Source organism: Polyodon spathula, chromosome 2 (genome assembly GCF_017654505.1).
Source record: "Polyodon spathula isolate WHYD16114869_AA chromosome 2, ASM1765450v1, whole genome shotgun sequence".
Lineage (NCBI taxonomy): Eukaryota > Metazoa > Chordata > Actinopteri > Acipenseriformes > Polyodontidae > Polyodon > Polyodon spathula.
Window position 1 is genome coordinate 107061895 of NC_054535.1, and position 20923 is coordinate 107082817.

General features: G+C 41.4%; 1 protein-coding gene across 4 annotated transcripts in view; it reads left to right on the plus strand.

Moving 5' to 3' along the window:
• rhobtb4 (Rho related BTB domain containing 4) overlaps nucleotides 1-20923 on the plus strand; it is a 61834-nt gene that overhangs the window by 11915 nt on the left and 28996 nt on the right. The window contains exon 2 of one of the 4 annotated variants that reach the window (XM_041238906.1): nucleotides 507-609. The exons of 2 other annotated variants lie outside the window; for them this stretch is intronic. Coding sequence is in view for 1 of the 2 variants with exons in the window: in XM_041238887.1 (XP_041094821.1) it covers nucleotides 16793-16821 (29 nt within the window). In the remaining variant the exon portion in view is untranslated. Of the gene's footprint in view, nucleotides 1-506; nucleotides 610-16422; nucleotides 16822-20923 lie in introns of those variants that run through there. One more of the 4 variants, XM_041238887.1, reaches the window with a different exon arrangement.

Sequence of the window (20923 nt, forward strand, 5' to 3'; positions counted from 1 at the left end):
GTTCTGGTCACCTCGCTATAAAAAAGATATTGCTGCTCTAGAAAGAGTGCAAAGAAGAGCGACCAGAATTATTCCGGGCTTAAAAGGCATGTCATATGCAGACAGGCTAAAAGAATTGAATCTGTTCAGTCTTGAACAAAGAAGACTACGTGGCGACCTAATTCAAGCATTCAAAATTCTAAAAGGTATTGACAGTGTCGACCCAAGGGACTTTTCAGCCTGAAAAAAGAAACAAGGACCAGGGGTCACAAATGGAGTTTAGAAAAAGGGGCATTCAGAACAGAAAATAGGAGACACTTTTTTACACAGAGAATTGTGAGGGTCTGGAATCAACTCCCCAGTAATGTTGTTGAAGCTGACACCCTGGGATCCTTCAAGAAGCTGCTTGATGAGATTTTGGGATCAATAAGCTACTAACAACCAAACGAGCAAGATGGGCCGAATGGCCTCCTCTCGTTTGTAAACTTTCTTATGTTCTTATGTTCTTATGTTCTTATGTTCTTAAGATGTGACCTCCAATGAGGTCAGGGGTCAGCCAAGGCCGGGAGATAAAGATCCAGCTGCAAAGGAGGCGGGGGAGAGAAAGACTTACAGAACACTTACTTAAAGGTAGGCTTGGTCTATATAGTATTGGGAAGCCAATTGGGTTAGCATAGTGGGCTGAGCCTCACCCCGAGAATTACGGTAAGCCACCAATGAATTAGTGGCTGATGAATGAAGCAGTAATAATAGCAGCAGCTATGTGGTGAGGCACTTTAAAGATGTCTCCTTCCTTTTATTTTTCACAGAATGGATTTCTGAATTACTATTGCAAGTGCTTTACATGGTCTCTAACTGAAACCGAGTGGTTTGAGAAGCTCAGCTCAAGGCTAGCTGTCACTGGGGTAAAGTTCAGAATAATTCGTTTTTTTTACGTTTTTTGTTTAATGAGCATCGCCAAAATCGATCAAGTCTCGGTTTGTAGGTCTTGTTTTTTTTGGATTTGTGCTTCTGCTGCATAGAGATGGGTTTTGCAAGTTAAAATGTCTTGTTTTATATGAATAACCCTTAGGCTGATTTGTCATTATGAAACACATTTGTAACCCTTTTGGAAATGCAGGAACACTGAATGCTGTTTTCAAGGATACTGTGCACATTAACCCGGTGTCTTACTTTCATGCTGCATTGCCTTTTTATAAGCAAACACAGGCCTAGTTCAGTAACGCAGCTTTAGTGGAACATCAGCCACGATTTAAAGGTTAGCAAGGCTTTCATAAATCCTACCGATTTGCAATGGATTGTAAAGCTCAAGGGAGCTTTTGGTTCAGCAATGTAAAGCAGATATCCCAGTGCTTAGCCTGGCAATTAATAGACTCAATCAAGTATATAACCAGCCGTGAATCTACCTTAACAGGACAAGCACTGTGAATCTGGAGGAACTCTCTGGACAGCTAACTGGATATGGTCGCAGCAAATCTATTGGCTGCTTTCTTGGATCATGAATTTTATAAGGATGATTGATAAAGCTATCTTTGCTTCCCGTTGTTAAGTCCCTGTGTAATGCAGTGAACAGGTCTCTGTTTACAGAGCAGTAGCTATATTATATCCATAGTTTTAATCCCAGCAATGTAGCTTCCTGTTGCAGCTTCAGCCATCATGAGTCCAGCTGCAGTCAATTATTCCAGTGCTCCTGTGTCATCGTTTGAGTCAACAGCTGCGTTGAACCACGGCTAGCTCCTACTTCTACTGTATTGGTTGCAAAACCTTTTGTCAGGGTCTGTAGGAGGGTACAGGGTAAGGGGACCCTTTCTGTTTACAGCAAACACAGTCTTCTCAACGTCTCAGTGCTTCTGTATGTTGACTTTTACGTTCCTGCTGAGTGCAGTCGGTCCGATGCCATGTTTTCTGCACAGGGTTGATTGACAGGGCTGTCACAATCGCCTCTTTTAGTTTGTCCATGTTGGCTGTGCAGTGGACTTTGTGCCTGTATCTGTTTTATATATTTACATAGACTGAAATGCTCTAGCTTGTAATCTGAGTGGAACAGTGAACCTCAAAACAATAAATACAAAAAAAGCTACGAAGCGCAATTTGCATCTTAGGGATTTATTTTTAAATATATACAGTATCTGAGATATTGAGCTTCTTCAGTCAGTAGAATGGAGTTGCAGAGTCCATAGACCCCACAGTAATCTTTGAAGTGAGATGATCGTGAATTACAATGTAATGTGGTTGTTGTCCAGCAGGTGGCTGGGATACGGGTGTAACATGCTTAGCAGAAGCGAAGGCTTCTTTCAACTGGTTTTCTATTGAGACACATGTTGTTAAGATGTAGAGTGGATGGTATTAAGATGAGGGCCCTGCCAGGTTGATATCGACTGTGTCAGTGACTTCACATTATGTCAGAGTAGCCACTATCTGGAGAAATTACTGTTAAGAAATGATAATGATTAAATAAAGCTTAGTGAGGCCACTGCAGCACCTCATGCTAGAATCTCTTCTTCTCATTGCCGCTTTTCCTACGATTCCTTCATCTGATCTCAGCAAAAAAATGTAATAATAATAAATCCTCATCTACTCTGTCACAGGTCTATTATCTCTGTGCTGTAGATTAGACAGCACTGGTAAGGTACAGATAGTTTCCAAGGCTTTATTTTCCCTATGTAATGCTAATAAGAGGTAGGAATGTTTTTTTTTAAGCCATGGCTTTTACCAACTCAAAGCCCTGTGACTGTATTCTCAGGGCTGCAGGAGGTTTTGATGTCCGTTTCCCCTTAAACCAGTACTCAATGTCTCAGTGTCCCATCATGAGTTGAGTTGCTGTTGTGGTCGTCATTCAGGTCAGGTATTATACGCTGGGTCCCTGTTTATTTTGTGGACATATCCCATATGTGAACAGAGCCAGGATATCAACACTGTTGAAATTATTCTTGCCGCCTGACAACATTTTCCTTTGTTTATCAATCGGATTTCTGAAATGTTTCTGAAAATATACTCGCATTACAGACTGCCCCAGAGATTTTGCCCTATGGCTGAGTCAATCTTTTCCAGGCACTGAACCCACAGTTTTTTACATGGAAGAGGACCCTATGTTGACACAAGGTTCACTCATTTGGTCGATTTAGCAGCTCTAAGCTAATTGGCAGCTTGGCCTCACTCCAGTGTTTGCTTTGAGAATGGAGGAGTGATGCCATGAGCAAACAGACGTGTGCCTGGTTTCTGAGCAAACAGCAGCGGGTCTCGGAGGCACAGAGCTGCGTCTGTGAGGCACAGGGCAAGCGTCACAAGCCCCCAACCAGCCTGCCTGAGTCTGAGCCTGCCCGGAAAACAGACTGCTCCCTCCCTGAACGCCTGGTAGCAGAAACTAGCTGGGGACTCGAAGATCATGCCCAAACCTGTCAAGAACTGAGCAGGAGTTAAAGGGATGCTTTCTACACCATCTGCATTTTCCCTTGTTACATTGGGGTAAAATTTGCTATACTGTAATTACTTTTCAGTTTTTCGTAAAAACATTTTTTACTTTATTTTCTTGCATCTTTTTTAAACAAATAATGAATTGTACTTTTCCCAAAAATCAGCAATTCGTATCAGATGGATTATTCATTCTGCTTTCCAACCAAACAATATTTGAACAAGCTGCGTTCGCAGAACTGGAAATACCTGCATATTTAAAAAAAACAAAAAAAAAAACACCTAACAATTGTATTATATATCTTTCTACTTTGGAGAAAAAACAGTCCCTCAAACAAGGTTCCATTTGTTGTAAACATTAAACTGGAGGTTTTCAACGTTTCCATTGATTGTGATTAATTAAAATGAATGAAGCCTCCGCTCTGGTCTCTATCTCTCTGTAAACAGAGCTAATATAACCTGCAATGTTTGCCTTGTTAGTGACCAAGCATTTAAAAATGCCAATTGTGTTTTTGTTGATAATGAAGATATAGAATAGGAAGCAAAGACAAAGTTCGCTATCTACGCATTACAACAATACATTATTGACGCTAACAGGCTATCATTGCGGATTATGTCAGTACTGTTTACAGAGCGATTGAGACCAGCACAGAGACTAACATAACAACATTGAGTAGCCTACTCTTGACCAGTCGAATTACGCACTGAAGCATATAATCAGTTTTTTTTTCCCTCTGTAAATTCGTTATGAAAAGTAAACTAGAACCATTCTTTAAAACATTACAACAAAGAAAGGTAAGTCTATTATAGTGATTTTTTTTTTAATGTGCTTATTTTTCAGTAAGCTATACTTTTTATTGTGTGGTCCGCCGAGATAAAAAAACAGTTTGAGAACCAGTGCACTCAGGGAAACGCCTCCCGGGTCTTTGTTCCAACCATGTTCATAAAACTTCCACCCAGCTCTTAAAGCAGGTTCATTATTGGATTATACCTGTTATAGCAGGTGTAGAGTGGTCTTCCAGGACCAGAGATGCTGACCCCTGTCCTAGTGATTATTCTGAGGTGATATCTCTTTAATTCCTGGATTGATGTATATGACACACTGGTAACCCATACTGTTTGAACTGGAGGCTTACAGTAATTCTAGGGCTGAGGCTCAGCCCACTGCGCTAAACCTATTGTCTACCCAATACTGCATAGACCAAGCTAACATTTCACTAAAGGTTCTGCAAGTCTTTCTTCCCCTCCTCCCTCATGCCTCCTTTACAACTGGATCTCCCTTCTGGGGGGTCGGTGGCCCTCCACCACCCAGCCTTGGCGGACCTTGACCGACGTCGAAGGTCACACCTCAGTTGAGGGCAGCTCCTGCTGGACCAGCAAGTGAGATGCTGCCCAAACAGTCTAATCACCTCACAGGACATTTCATACTGCAGCTGTCAAAGCTATGCCTCCATCTTTGAGTGGTAGTTGGAAAATGGACGAATACATGGATTTTAACTATGCTATTATATTAGCATTTCAGTACAATGTGTAGTAAAATAAGAAATCTCAAACTGGTGCTCTGTAATCAGATCATTAATCTTGCGCAGTTATCGTCATTAAAATATTTGTTGCTTGCAAAGGTAACATCAGTTGATCGGCCTCTAATCTGATACGAATCAAAGTTTAAAAATGCATGAAACAAAACAAACATTGGACAGCAGAATCAATTTCAGCCATCACAAAGGGCTCCAGATACCCCTAGATGGCTCTGGCAGCGCTGGCAGTAGCTGTTATAAATACTGACTACATTCCTGGGATAACACCCATGCTCCATGTGAACTATCTGCTGTATTACAATGGGCGATAAGAACCTCACTGAGCCGACTGTGCACAAAGCCTGAAGTCACTGCAGCACCCCTGGACTGGAGGCTCCACAGGTCCAATACCCAACACTACCCAGCTTCAGACAGAGCCAGTCCGTATTCTCATTGTCCATTAACACAGTTGTAACGCAGTAAATTTGCAATGTACATTTTGCAATTTGCCATGCTTGTCCCATACTTTTAATATGCTTTAGCACACTTTACTATGCTTTGACCATCACATACCTGCTATACTTTTTCTGGCTTCGCTAAGTTATTCATTCTAATAACAAACCATCTTGCAATCGGGTAGCGGGACCCTCAGTACGCTGCACAGATATTGTCAATCTGTCATAACTGATGGAAAACTCACCAGCTTCCTGGGCCAGGAAAAATCGATCTGTTTCTAACAGGTATGGGCGATGGGGTTTCATAAAATGGGGTATTATGTTATAAGGATTTAAGATTCTGGGGAAAAAAAAAGAATTGCTTGCACAAATTATGCTGACTGTCGTCTGAGCCTTGCAGACCCAACCCAGGCATTTATTCTGTAAGAATGTCTCTGGACAGCACCCAGCTCAGACAGCCAGACTGGGCAGCACTGCAGTCACTTCATTCTCATCACAATTGGATTGAAGCTGTTTGGTCGGCGCTGAATCAGCCTGGTATGCAAACAGTGCTAGAGGGTTAAAGCTCAGGATGTTCACAGGCTTCAGAAATGCAGATTACAAGAAGAGTGAGTTTAGTATTCCCCTCATCCTGCTTCTTAGTAGACAGTGTGGGGTTCTTTAGGACGCTTGTATAGTAAACCCCCTGCCTCCCTCAGACAGGCACAGTTAGTTAGTGCTGAAAGTAAGCTCTCTAAGATGATTATACTGTATTCACAATTTGAGACCAGCAGTAACAGTGCACAGAGGCCTGTGATTAATGTACAGCAGGGATTTGGTGGTCTCACGGTTAATTGTTGAACCCCACAAAAGTAATCTTTCAGTAAGCATGAATAAAGTGCCAGTAAATTATTTATGACTACCCTCCTGGCTGGGGTACGGAGAGCTGTTGGGTTTGTAAACCCCCAATTTGCTTGCTCTCGTTCATTAGCACATGGATTAAAATGCTGGTTTAAGAATAATCAATATGTAAGGCCAAAGCACGTTGGATAAATGCTATTTGATAACTGTCCACTGTCCTGCAGTTAATAAAGCATCTATTTTGGATATCTGCAGTTGCTCGAATCCCACATAAAGTAACTGCTAAACAAGTCTGACTGCTGTGTGTTTCACGAACATTCCTTTCAGTCCCTGGAGTCCCAGATGAATCGCTCTCCGCTGCCAGAAATACCAGCTAGTTTAGGAGTATTTTCCCCTCTCTGCTGCCAAAGCCTCAGTGATTTAGCATGGGCATTTAAAACACAAAGCCGTTCCAAAGAGGCTCTTTATTATGTGAAATGAAATGCTGCAGCTGCAGTGTTTTAATTTCTTTGCAAGGGCAGGACAACAGCCCAGTTCACTCACTGGGGTTTTCAATCTGAACATGCTGGTGGATCTCAATACACCCACTTGTTTAAATTAAGACAGTGCTGAGACAAAGACAGGAATATTCGAACAAATGCTGCTTGAAATGTATTTGGTGGCAAACATGACTGTGTTCGTAATCTATCATATAACTGAATTTATAAACAACTGTATCCAAAATATACCATACAAAAGAAAGCAATGGATGGGTGATGTCTGGAATAAAGAATCCACATTCTAATGCATGGGTGATGTCTGGAATAAATAACCCACATTCTGATGCATGGGTGAGGTCTGGAATAAAGAACCCACATTCTGATGTATGGGTGAGGTCTGGAATAAAGCATCCACATTCTAAAGCATGGATGAGGTCTGGAATAAAGAACCCACAGTCTACTGTACAGAAGAGTGTTTCCCCTTTCTCAGGTCATCAGCACTGGTTTAAACAACTAACAAAAGGCTGAAGTTTATGAACATCAAACACTGAGCAGGGCATGTTTGTGTGTTTCGTTGACACATGTCGTTAAAAATATGAAAAAAAGCCCTCAAACTGTTTTGAAAGAAACACATTACTATACCGTTGCTGTATCCTGTGTTCTCCGTATCACAGTGCTATATCTTCACCACAATTGTGATTATTTTGATATTTGTATTCACTCTTCATTGGTAAATGAACTTGGGAATTACAGTTGGTTTATGAGCCCTGATTTGATACAGACAACAGGACACAGGAAAGGTCAGCATGGGCCTCAGACTGAACAATATCCCAGCACTGACATGACTGTTTTGCAGCTTCCCGGGATTATATTACCGCGTGTATTCCCTTTGCTTTCCCTTTGCTGTGCTCTGGGATAGTAGGGTACTGAAACCAGACAAGTATGTCTTGAAGCAGGAAGCTGATTTAAACACAACAGAGACTTGACCTTACAGCTGTGTTGTTTTTGGAACTGGTTGTTTTGTGTCCTAGATATTTTTAGTGTTTGGCATAAACATGATAGCTACAGAAACACATAAATAAAATATTATATAAAACTGTGTAATATAATACAGTGGCAAGTGAAAAAGGAGCACCTTAGGAACGGTAGGATGGTATTATGTCACAATTTACCTTTGCTTCAATTATTAAATGGACATTAATTTTATTAATTTATTTAATTGTGGCTGTCTGGTGATGGAAATTGTGTTTATTTGAGTGATTGGAAAAGGAATGTGGCCAGGTGGGAATGGAATGATTGGTTGCTAATTACCCCTGGTCACGCCCTATAAAAGAACAAAGGAATGAATGCGTGGGGAGGGTTGTGTAGGAGAGTTAGTGTGCTGAGAGTAAAAAGTGTCCAGCAGCAGAAACAGCAACCCAGACACGGGAACTGTAGATCATTGCTTTCTGCACACCTTTAATAAGCATAAAACGCAGGAACAAAATAACAGCTTGAACAAAAACACTCCTAAACACCCAAGCATAGGTATCCTGGTGTTCCTACTCACAGCACACTTCTTCTCTGCTCCTAAATCTCCTACACAACCATCCACAAACATTCATTCCCTTGTTCTTTTATAGGGCGTGACCAGGGGTATCCATTACACCCACGTGCACACAGGTTTTTTTTTTTTTATGTGTTTGATCTGCTTTTATTGTGCCTGAAAAACACAAGCCAAGTTAGTATAAACAATTGGGGCAGCCTTGACCCCACCGCTTTTACAGTTGTGCCTATTTGCTTGGTGCTTGCCAAGCTTGCCCCAATGAGTTCTTGAAACTTGGCTTGTGTTTTTGATATCTCTACTTTGAATGGCTGGGCACTTTTGATAACTTGGGGCATTTTTTCACATTTCCATTGTGTTTTTGTTTCAGATATCAATTCTTTTTTTCACTTTATAACACACACACACACACAGACACACATTACAGGAAGAGTACATTTGTTCAACCTACATTGAGGCAATGTATTGCCGTTTGGAAAGTGTAAATGTAAATAGTAGCCTAGTCTGTTGAAAGGGTTAAGATGTGAATCTGTGTAGCACAGCGGTTATGTAGTTGGACTAGTTAGGGCACAAATCCTGCGTTTATCTCTCTCTCTCTCTCTCTCTCTCTCTCTCTCTCTCTCTCTCTCTCTCTCTATATATATATATATATATTGTAAGGTACCAGGGAGGGGGTTAAAATCCTTCCCTGCTAAAAACCTTGTGAGAATGCACATTTGGGTATTATGGGGTTTAATTGTGTAATTGTTTAGTAATCCCCTGCACCTGATGGCAGTTGTAAATTAGAGCCAGGTGCAGGGTATTTAAGAGAGGCAGCCAGCCTGTTCCAGGCTGCTGAGAGAAGAGCCCGACTGTGTGAGTGAGCAGTCGTATCGAAGGTGAAGTATGGAGTGAAGCCCGTGTGAGTTTGTATTTGGTGTTGGTGTCAGGTAAACGGCTTAGCCGTCCTGAATGTTTAGTTAGGTTCCCGTTAATGTTAGTTAGAGCTCCTAGAGAGAGCTAGGTGTTTGTTTCTGTTTTGTTTGTTTTGTTTAATTTATTTGATTGGTGTTTATTAAAAGTGCGCATCAGCGCTAAAGCAATTCCATTTCTGTGTCATGGGTCTGGTCTTAAAGGGGCAACAAACTCCGTGAGTGTGAGGATCGTTTTACTATCTATCTATCTATCTATCTATCTATCTATCTATCTATCTGAGATAGCAAGGAGGGGGTTAAAATACTTCCCTGCTAAAAACCTTGTGAGAATGCACATTTGGGTGTTATGGGGTTTAATTGTGTAATTGTTTAGTAATCCCCTGCACCTGGTGGTAATTGTAAATTAGAGCCAGGTGCAGGGTATTTAAGAGAGGCAGCCAGTCTGTTCCAGGCTGCTGCTGAGAGAAGAGCCCGACTGTGTGAGTGAGCAGTCGTATCGAGGTATTGTGTGAGGGTGTGTTTTTTGAATGTTTGTGGCAGGTAAACGGTTTAGCCGTCCTGCGTGATAGTTAAGTTCCTGTTTATGTTTAGTGAGTGCTCCAAATAGGAGCTAGGTGTTTGTTTTGTTTTTCATTTTGTGTTTATTAAAAGTGCGCGTGAGCGCTGTTTCAGTGCAATCCTGTGTTGGGTCATGATTCAGAAGGGAGAAGAACCCGTGAGAGCCTGTGTGGCGAGCAAAAAGGTGACATATATATATATATACACACACACACATTGTATACTGCTGCACAATGAAAACACAAGTCTAAGTTTTACATCAATAGCTCATTGGGCACATACGTAATGTTGTTTGCAGTTTAAATAGTGAGCAGGTAGGCTTGATTTTCTCTGAGTAGTATTGGTCCTTGGGATAACAAAATACTGAGCTCAAGTCGTGTGATTTCATAAAAATGCCAGGTGCTCAGTGTTTGTTATGAGTTAAAATTGCCAAAATGAGTTTAAGAATCTGTATAACTAGCCATTCGAAAAGACATGATTTTAATTAACACAAGAACAGTGAAAGATATGACCGTGCCCTGCTATTGGCATGATTGAAGACAGCCTGATCTGTATTTTTAGTTGCACCTGCCAACCGGCATGATTGAAGACGACGTTGTTCTCTGCAGTGATGATTGCCTGGAGACTAGTGTTCTGGGCTTTACCTCTTGCAGGACGGCAGTGACAAGAAACCATTCAACAGAACATCTTGGAAGGCAGGACGGGCCACATCTTGGAAGGCAGAGGGTCACCACACCGCCCCAGGACCATTATGCTGACTTGCGTTGTTCAAGCTAACTGGTGGGGCGACCAGTCAACCTTCACCAGCTGGATGCAGCTGCGCAGGAAGAGCGGCGGAACATCCCACAGGACTCATTCCAGAGGCTGATCAGGTCTATGCATCAACGCTGCCAGGATTGTATTAATGCTCAGGGAGGTCAAACCCAATACAAACTTTAACGTTTTCATTTTGACAGTGTGCCATGTTTAGACTGAAAACTAATCATGATTCTTTGATCTGTATTTTTGTTCACATATTCTTGTTTCCTGGGACTGCTGCCCCCCTCCACACAGCGGGGCATAGGCTAGCTAGTACAGTCCCAACAGCAATCTTGGAGCTTGGCTGCTGTTTGGCCAGAGCAGGGTGCTGCAGTCACGGTGTGGGGCACTCTCTCTAGGGCGGCAATGCTGGGCTCTCTCTGGGGCTCTCTCTCTGGGGCTCTGTTGGTGCGGAGCTCTCTCTCTGGGGCTCTCTCTCTCTGGGGCTCTGGTAGTGCGGGGCTCGCTCTCTGGGGTTCTGGTGCTGCGGGGCTCGCTCTCTGGGGCTCTCTCTCTCAGGGGCTCTGGCTCCCTCTCTGGGGCTCTGGCAGCACTAGGTACTTTCTCTCTCTGGTAGCGCAGGACAGTCTCTTCGTGGCGGTGGAAGGTACTCTTTAGCTGGTGTCGCTGTGCAGTCTCTCACTAGCGGTGGCACGGTGTGCTCTCACTGGCAGTGTGGGGCACTTTCTCTTGGGCAGTGCAGGACACTCTTTGATGGCAGTTGGTGGAGCGGAGCTCTTTCACAACATTTGCAAGTAGTATTGCACTTATGTTACAATTTTTAACAAGATTTTGTAAATAATGATTACGTATTATCCCAATTGTATTGAAAGTTGTCATCCAATTTTGCAAACTGTCATAATAAGCTTGATCTGTTCATTTAGTATATTGTAACAAGATCATGTTTAGGAAGTAGTACTCAGACCAAAGCCGGACATATTTCTCAGTCAGCCTTGGTCTATCAACCTTACAGTATACTGTAATACAGTTTAACACAATTACGCAGGCTGGTGATTCCCAGTTCTTACATAAAAAATACCTTTACCGTTAACAGAATGCATCATTGTGAGTCTATTTAACAAAAGATGTTAAGCGTTTATATATGAACAGCATAGAAATAGTTTATTTCATACTAGTACTGTATTTGTAACAAACTATTGAAAATGTGTTTTTTCTTAATAACATGTACCGGTAAGTAAAAGGAAAAAATAGTCTTGTTCAAATCACATCAAAATGTGCTCACTCACCAGTGGTGCACAGTAGAGGTCACAAATTCCAAGTACCTGGCACATCATTTAAATGATATCTTTCTAATTCCTGTGACTGGAGGTGAGACGTGTGCTCTGTGGTTGCAAATACCGACAGTATGTAGCCTGCTGGGGTCGGGTGCCTGAAACCTCTCAATTGGATTGTTTACATCACGTGGGTCTGTTCATTGTATTCAGCATTATTCAAATGCTGCAAACAAAGTAGAATGTACAGATCAGTACTAAACAGTATATTTCTAATAAGATAGTGGAAATCGTTTAAGCAACTAATGTATGTCAAAGAAAATGTTATAGGAAGGTTGCTGTTTCTTATGCGTTTCTCTTACAAACCGGACATCAGGGCTTCCGGGCTTGTTAATGCCTGCCACACAGACACAGATGCCAATTACCGGACTGTCAGGTTAAACCCAGATAGGTGATAACCCTAACTCAGGGAGACGGTGTGAATTCTCAAGCGCTCTGCAACCCCCGTCCCGTTCCCCTTACAATTGATTTCCTTTTTGTCCAGCGGGGACTACAAATAGTGTTACTCTCATGAACCAGTATAGACAGAGGAAACCTTATGTCCTCGTGCCAGTAGGGACCACAGCACTCACAAGAAACCAAGCATTTTAAGAGCTCAGGATGAACATCTCAGAATGAGGTTGATGAAGGTGAATGGTGGCTCCAAAATTCTAAAAAATATAACAAAGTCTGGAGAATTCTCAGATAGCTGACTTAATGTTTCAAATTACTGCTTGTCTCAACTAATCGTGGAGCAGTGACAGTTATAACACAACATGCTTCAAACTGTGTTAAAGGTATCACCATGGTTCTGTCAGGACACTGCACTCTGATTGCATTGGTATTTCACTTATTTCCTTTAATATGTGTGGGGATGAAAATCCACATAACTGGTACAACACCAACTTTGAGTGAAGACAGCAGTCCATCGGAAAAAAATAAAAATAAGTGCACCAGCAAAAACAGACCCAACAGCTGATGAGGGACAAAGATTGAAAAAAAAAAAACTACAGCATGGGCTGGTTAATGTACTTAAAGAAAAATATGGACATTCATTTTATGGAAATAAATCCAAAAAAATCTCATCATAAGGGAATTTTATGCCAGTGCAAGAAGTTAAACTGAGGACCAGTATTCAGGCTCCAGTTTTATAACGCTGAGCTGGACTAAACACATATTTTAACAGTAGAAGAACATCTCTGCTGACAGTGAGTTTAAAACCAGCAGTAATGTATTCATGTCATTCAGGAAAACTCTTAAAAAAGCAGGTAACGACAAGGCCAGACACAACCCCCCGAATTACCGGCCTGGATTTTAAACATCTGCTGAAATTGGTGTACTGTCCCTTGACACCACGGTCGGATTGGTGCGTAAAGTCTGGTTCGATCGTCAACTTAATCTGGCACGACTTGGACACGAGGGTGTCTGACAAATAACAAAAACATATTTTGAGATCCAAAAGAATGAAAATGTACTAGAATATGTGTAAACTTTATAGTAAATGTTTGCATGAATCGAGTTCACAAACTCACTTCAAGATCCGGCTTCAGTCTTTAACGCAGCTGCTCTCCTGACTTCCTTAGTGTAATTTGAAACTCCGGCCATCGTCCAGTTTGTGCTCAGCCCTCTAGTTTCTAGCGAGGTGGCACTTTCGATGCAGAAATTCACAATAAACGAACATGTGCAATTTATTTTTAATAAGCGAACAATGAATTAGATAGAATTTGGGATTGTATTACACTGCGGATATATACACAGTAAAAGTTTCTGGTTTTGTCTTAATTTAAATGTGTTTTAATTATTTGTTGTTATTTTTCTTCCCACAAATGACAGGTAGCTATGTTATAAGCAGTACAAACCACTTTGGGCTGTGCGTCTCTGATGACATATACCACTTCTGGTATATTTCATGGGAACCGCACAGCCCGTCGTGATTTATACTTTACATACAGAATGATAGATGGACTTCAGTGAGTTACAGCTAAATAATTCCATGAAGGGTTTCTGTGATGTCATAAATTATAATTTATGAACTGTGTTTTAAAATCCCAGGCTTGTAACCAGAAGGTCACCAGTTCAAGTCCCACCTCTGCCCCTGACCTGACTCACTGTGTGACCCTGAGCAAGTCACTGAACCTCCTTGCGCGCCATACTGCGGATGAGATGTTAAATCAACGTCCTGTTGTAAGTGACTCTGTATATAATGCACAGGTCACAGCCTACCTCTGTAAAGCAGTTTGTGATGGTGAACCACTATGAAAGGCACTATATAAAAATAGATATTATTATTACATCATTTAAACGTATTCTCATTTTGTTGATTATTAATGAACATTTCTGTACTGTAACAACAAGACATTTTATGTTTGAATTTAAAGTGATGGTTTTGAGGAATCAAGTGGGTCAAACTTCAAGTATATTTTCCTCCAGAGGAATTACCACTTTTTGACGTCACCTTTTCGAATGGCTCAGGATGCAAATATAGTCTTCATCCATCCATCCATCCATCCATATATATATATATATATATATATATATATATATATATATATATATATATATATATATATAGTAAAACTGACTGCAACTCACACCGGTTTGTTGCCCCTTAACACAGGACCCAGGAATTTGAATTTTGTAGCGGTGACGCACTATTTTTAATAAACACAATACACAACAAAACAGAAACAAAACCTAACTCTGTTTTGGAGCGCTGACTACACACCAACAGGCCCCTGACTAACACGCAGGATGGCTGAGCCATTTACCTGTCATAAAACACTCGCACAAGACTACAGTTTTTCTATGTCCAGGCTCACACACTTACCCAGACAGGCTGTTTACACAGCAGCCCTGAACAGACTGGCTGCTCTCTTTAAATACCCTGCACCTGGCTCTAATTTACAATACACACCAGGTGCAGGGGCTAACTAATAACATTATGTAACACAATTTTGTTCCTGGGTAGTAAGTGTTATTTCCTAATTGCTTATGCCTCAAAAGTATAGAAAATGGCTATTATTCCCCACAAACTTTGCTTTTGTGACCAGGACAGTGATATTTCAAAATATCACTATTTCCAATGGGAAAACGGGCAAATTTGTGTCTTCGTTCACATAAAGTCAGAAAAAAACAACATATGAATCCAAATTAACATGTATTTATACTAAAGTAATACAAAAATGACTACAAAAGATTTAGAAGTGAGTAGTTTTTCGAGATTTACGATTATACTATAAATCACTTTCACGAATCAGCCTCCAAATGTAGTCTTCCATCATGTTCTCGTTATACTGTCCTTGGTAGCAGCGTTCAAAGTCCAGTATATCCTGGTGGAAGCGCTCGCCTTGCTCCTTCGATTACGCTCCCATGTTCTCCTTGAATTTATCAAGATGAGTATCAAGAATATGGACTTTGAGGGACATCCTACAGCCCATTGTGCCGTAGTTCTTCACCAGTCTCAACTAGCTCCACATAGTTTTCGACCTTGTGATTGCCCAGGAAGCCCCGAACCACTGCGACAAAGCTGGAGGAATGGCACCATTTTGAAGTCTCCTATGACCTCCCAGCCGTACTCATCATACTTCAAGGCATCCAGCAAGGTCTTGATGCTGTTGTAATCCTCTTTGAGGTGCACCAAGTGAGCCAGGGGAAGAGACGGGTACTTGTTACCATTATGGAGCAGCACGGCTTTGAGGCTCCTGGATGAGCTGTCAATGAAGAGGCGCCACTCATTCTGGTTACAGGCGATTCCGATTGCCTCGAACAGACTGGTCACATTGTGGCAGAAGCAGAGCCCATCTTGACGGGTGAAGAAGCTGGAAACATTTTCAAATTAAAAACTTTTACAATTTAAAAAATTTTAACAAATTTTATAACATAAAATTCCAAGCAACAATTGTCCTTTTTACCTTCCAGAGTTTTTTTGCAGTGCTCACAGGTGAAATGAGGTGCCTTGTAGGCCTCACACATCTTAGCAGATGCTTCCACGGAGTACTTTTTCGCTCTTGTCTTGATAAATTGGCCACAGACATAGCAAAATGCGTCTGCTGGATGCTTGCAGCCTCTTGATGCCATCTCAGAAAAATGCAGATATGTATCCACTTAGGCAGCTGGAACTAAACTGAACTGGTGGGCTTAAGGCCCCTGTATTTATACTACTATTTATATTACTGGAAAGTTCTAGAAAGTTCTAGAAGTTACTCCAAGTTTACTCAGCACTGAATCTATCTGGAATGTTCTGGAAAATAGGTAAATTTCAAAATATCACTGTCCTGGTCACAAAAGCAACGTTTGTGGGGAATAATAGCCATTTTCTATACTTTTGAGGCATAAGCAATTAGGAAATAACACTTACTACCCAGGAACAAAAAAAAAAAAATTGTTACACAATGTAATTAAACAATTAAAACAAATACACCAATCGTGCATTCTCACATGGTTTTTGGGCAGATAAAACTTAACCCATTCCCTGCCGTATTACTATATATAAGCGCCAGACGTGCTATCACACAATAAAGATAGTGCTGAGGGTCAGGGGCGCGGTACTATCTTTTCCAGGGCGGAGTTAAGGGGGAGGGGCAACTGATTGGCTCCCTTTATGGAGGCTGGGGTTGAGATGACACCCCCTTTTCTGGGTTGGCCGGGGATAGTTTTGGTCTGTCTGTTTCCTCGTTTGCCGATCAGCTGGTAACAATATAACACAGGCAGCAGAGAAGCAGATTGCTATGCTGGCACACGCTGGCTGGACTACAGGAAAGAATTAAGAGTGCAGAAATATCGAGAGAACACGCCAACCCTCGTTCTTAAAGGGGCAGAGCTTTCTGTCCTGAATGAAGATACTGCTGCTCAGACAAAAGCTGGTAGCTCTTTTAGCTGCGTCGGGAGCGCTGAAAAGTTTGCATTGGCTGTAAGACAGGATGCAGTGAGATGTTTAGTAAGGGGTTCAAGCACCACAAATACAACTCAAGGGAGAGTAGTGCCCAAGAAGGGGATATATGTGAGCTGGATGAAGGGAGCACTGGGGGATGTGGCTGAGCTCTCTGGCAATCACAAGGTAGGAACACTGGAGTCGTGTGTGCTTAATCACTCGGTGTGCGGAGTGATTAGAAAGTAAAAGTATGCGTGTCTCTGTCAGTGTGCGTGGATAGGGGGTGGAGGGTAGGACGGAGCATGTTGTTTTATGCATCTGCTGAAAACCCTTGTGTGTTGTGACAACCCCCGTAATGTTTTATACATAAGAAATGTTTGAGAACGTTCTGCCCATGGATGCTCGTTTGCCCAGCTAAGAATCGAGTTCCAGATTTTTTTTTGACTGATCCTAGTGTTTTACTGTCACTTTCTACCTGTTAACTTTTCAGCGTTTCATAGCCTCTGTAGTAGCATTATCCCTGGCCTACCTAATTCTACCTTTAGGTAAGGTAGACCACAGTTCGTGCTCATCAGCCCTCTGTGTAGTTGTTTGCTGAAATTACATTAAGCATAGATCAAATATCTGGATGCTGTAAACGATACAGTTTTGCTTTCATTTTTTATAATTTAGATTAGATTTCTAAATAATGAACGAAGCAAAACATCTGTGTTGTTTAAATTCTATTTTTCAAATCCAAATGGACAACGGTCTCAATTTGATAGATGACATAATAAATCACGTATGAGAAATCAACTGGTCACTATAAAGGGTAATAGGTTTGCCCTGTGTACAGGTGTTATTTCGTGCAAAGCCTATTGTCAATTGAGTTTCATTAATAACAATAAAACAAAGCTACTTTTTTAAAACATGCACTATAGCAAAAACAAAGCAAATTGTAGTAAAGCACAGTGAAAGCACAATAAAACATAGGAAGGCATTGTAAAGCTGTGAGAGTTACAGTATATGAAAAAAAACATGGCAAACTGATAAATGCATAGTATAACCATGAGAAAAAGCATGGGAAAAGTGCTAAATTACTGTCTATATTTACTGTGGTAAACATTTATAAAATGTGTGAAAATATGTCTTATTCTCAACTCCAAGACTGTGCACCATTGTTATCACTGTCTGCTTTTTCATTTGGTCTTATCAAAGTGTGTAACAGCTCATTCAAGGCTAGCAGAGAGACATTACACTATGCAACACAATTTTTGTTCCTGGGTAGTAAGTGTTATTTCCTAATTGCTTCTGCCTCAAAAGTATAGAAAATGGCTATTATTCCCCACAAACTTTGCTTTTGTGACCAGGACAGTGATATTTCAAAATATCACTATTTCCAATGGGAAAACGGGCAAATGTGTGTCTTTTCGTTCACATAAAGTCAGAAAAAAACAACATATAAATCCAAATTAACATGTATTTATACTAAAGTAATGCAAAAATGACTACAAAAGATTTAGAAGTGAGTAGTTTTTACAGTATATGTATTTACAGTATAATCGTAAATCTCGAAAAACTACGCACTTCAAAATCTTTTGTAGTCATTTTTGTATTACTTTAGTATAAATACATGTTAATTTGGATTCATGTGTTGTTTTTTTATGACTTTATGTGAACGAAAAGACACACATTTGCCCGTTTTCCCATTGGAAATAGTGATATTTTGAAATATCACTGTCCTGGTCACAAAAGCAAAGTTTGTGGGGAATAATAGCCATTTTCTATACTTTTGAGGCAGAAGCAATTAGGAAATAACACTTACTACACAGGAATAAAAAAATAAAAATTGTTACACAGTGTTATAATTATGTACGATTTAACATTGTATAACACTGATTGTTTCTGCAAGTTAGTATTGCGTGGAAATTGTATTTCATGGGTAAAGGAAATCGCTGGAAGCCTGGAAGCAGTGTCTTGTGTCGGGAGGCTGTTAGTGTAGGAATTATTGTGCTGCTGCTGCTGTGCTGTTCCTGCACATGGGAGGAGGTTGCCAGCTGTGTGACACAGCTCCTCCAGTATTGTACAGTGATTGCATCTGCCTGCTGGGGCTTCGGTTTCATTCTCCTACACTGTCTTGCACTGCTGTGCCTGTTATATAATAGTGCAACAAAATGAAAACACACCGAGAGCTTGGGCTGCTGGGAAATCTCTCCCCGCACATGCAGGAGCACGAGCTGAGCAGAGGAGCTCACCTGTCCCCATCTCAGTCAGACACAGGGAGCCTCTCACCCCTGTCGCTCCCCCTCCTCCTCCTCCTCCTCTGGATATGGGCAGCTCGGGGGCTGCTGCACTGTGAACTGGCCAGAGGGAAGGTACTGTACTTATAACTTGCCTTTTCCACAGGAGAAGGAGTCGGGGGACAAGTCCAGGCCTGTCCAATAAAGCACTAAGCTTTTAGGGATCAGGAGCTTTGAGAGAAGAAAGCAGAGACTTCAGTTTAATCTATGATTTCTGCAGGAATAAATACTGGTCCTGCATTTAGTCTGAAGCAGTGATGAATATACAGTCTAAAAAAACACACCTTGGAAGTAGCATCTTTAGACTTTAATGAGATTGCTATTGAAAATAGTTTTATCTGAGGTTGAGTTTCTGTGAAATGGTGATAATGGGACCAGGTTCTTCTGTGATAGTCATAAAGCACAGCACTGGACACAGTGGAGTGGAGTGCACTGTTTAAAACACAGTAGTAAACACAGTGGGGTGGAGTGCACTGTTTAAAACACAGCAGTAGACACAGTGGAGTGGAGTGGAGTACACTGTTTAGCCTGAGGGACTGGAAGTCTGTGGGTTTCATTCTTGTCCAAATGGTTTTCAGTGGCAATGCAGATAGACAGTGGTAATGTCAACTCATGGCTGCATTGGTACCACAGTGGTCTGACCAATGGTGGCATCACAATATCGTGCACTGAACCAACACCCATTGCAATGCCATATCCATACCATAACATTATGTGTATACAGCTGATGCATAACTTACTTGATATGCATTCTGGTGAAACATCATTGAAGATCAGAGTTGGAATAGGGTTTATTTTAATTGTGTTGGTAAACACACTGCCTTTGCTGCTTGCATATTTTGGAATCCACATCTTAAAATCCAAACGTTTCTATTGTAATCCCTGACTTTGATGTAGGGAGCCTGAGGTTGGGCTGTATGACTGCGAGTGAAGCACTCAGTGGGTAGAACACTCACAGATTCGATCTCCCTTGTCGGTGAGATGACACAAGCTTAAAAGCTCTATAACCATGAATGAAGACCAGCCTGACTCTGCACAGTGGTTATGACCTGCGCTTCTTGTGTAGCACAGCGGAGGCTGAGCGTGAACCAGCCTCCTAGCACACCACAAGCAAGTGCCTTAACCGCTATGCAAAAGAGTCAGGCTTGTGCATTGTTGGTAGCTCGGATCCGTAGCACTTGCAGCATAGTGACCTCTATACTAACACCATCATCGGGCTTTGTTTGAGCACACGCTCAGATGGAAGAGTGCCCCCTATCAGGCCTGATTTTCTGCAGATCTAACCTGGCCTGTTACAGTACCACTGACTGCCCTGCCCCATCCTTGCTTAGATTCTTATATAGCTGATGAGATCGGACTGCAGGTTCTGTGAACTCTGATCTCCTTGATGAAAGAATAAAGAATGTGTTATTCATGAAATCTGCGCATAAAAAATCTAATGGCTGGATTCTTGAACTGTTTGGATATTGTTGGAAAACATGGATCAAGAATTGATTAGGAGTTTGCTACGCATGTGGAGTGGCAGAGCTATACTGGTGTTCTTTTCTGAAAAGAGACTAATATTGCAGATAGCAGACTGTTTGGTTCAAATTGCATGTACTGCTAACCATTGATAGAGACGCTGCGTCTACAAACTGCCCAACAATGACTGCAAGCTAATGAGATAACAATGCTGTGGACTAGAAGGGAACAGGTTCTAAAGACTTCAGAGAGATCAAAAGAGATAATCCCACTTGCATCAAAGGGGGTCGCAAGGAGATAACAAAAGGCAGATGTATGGACCTTTTGTCTCCAGGAGTGTGAAGAATGCACTGAGTTCAGAGGTTGTCACACTAGACTACACACACAGACACACACACATTAACACTCACACAATAAATTAAATTACCTTGACCATTGGTTAAGTGTCAGAGAAAGGGGAGGTGGACCATCTATACAGAAGGGTATTTAATGTCATGCAAACATTGTAATGATGAGTATTGTGTTTGTCCTGTACCTGGGACCAGACT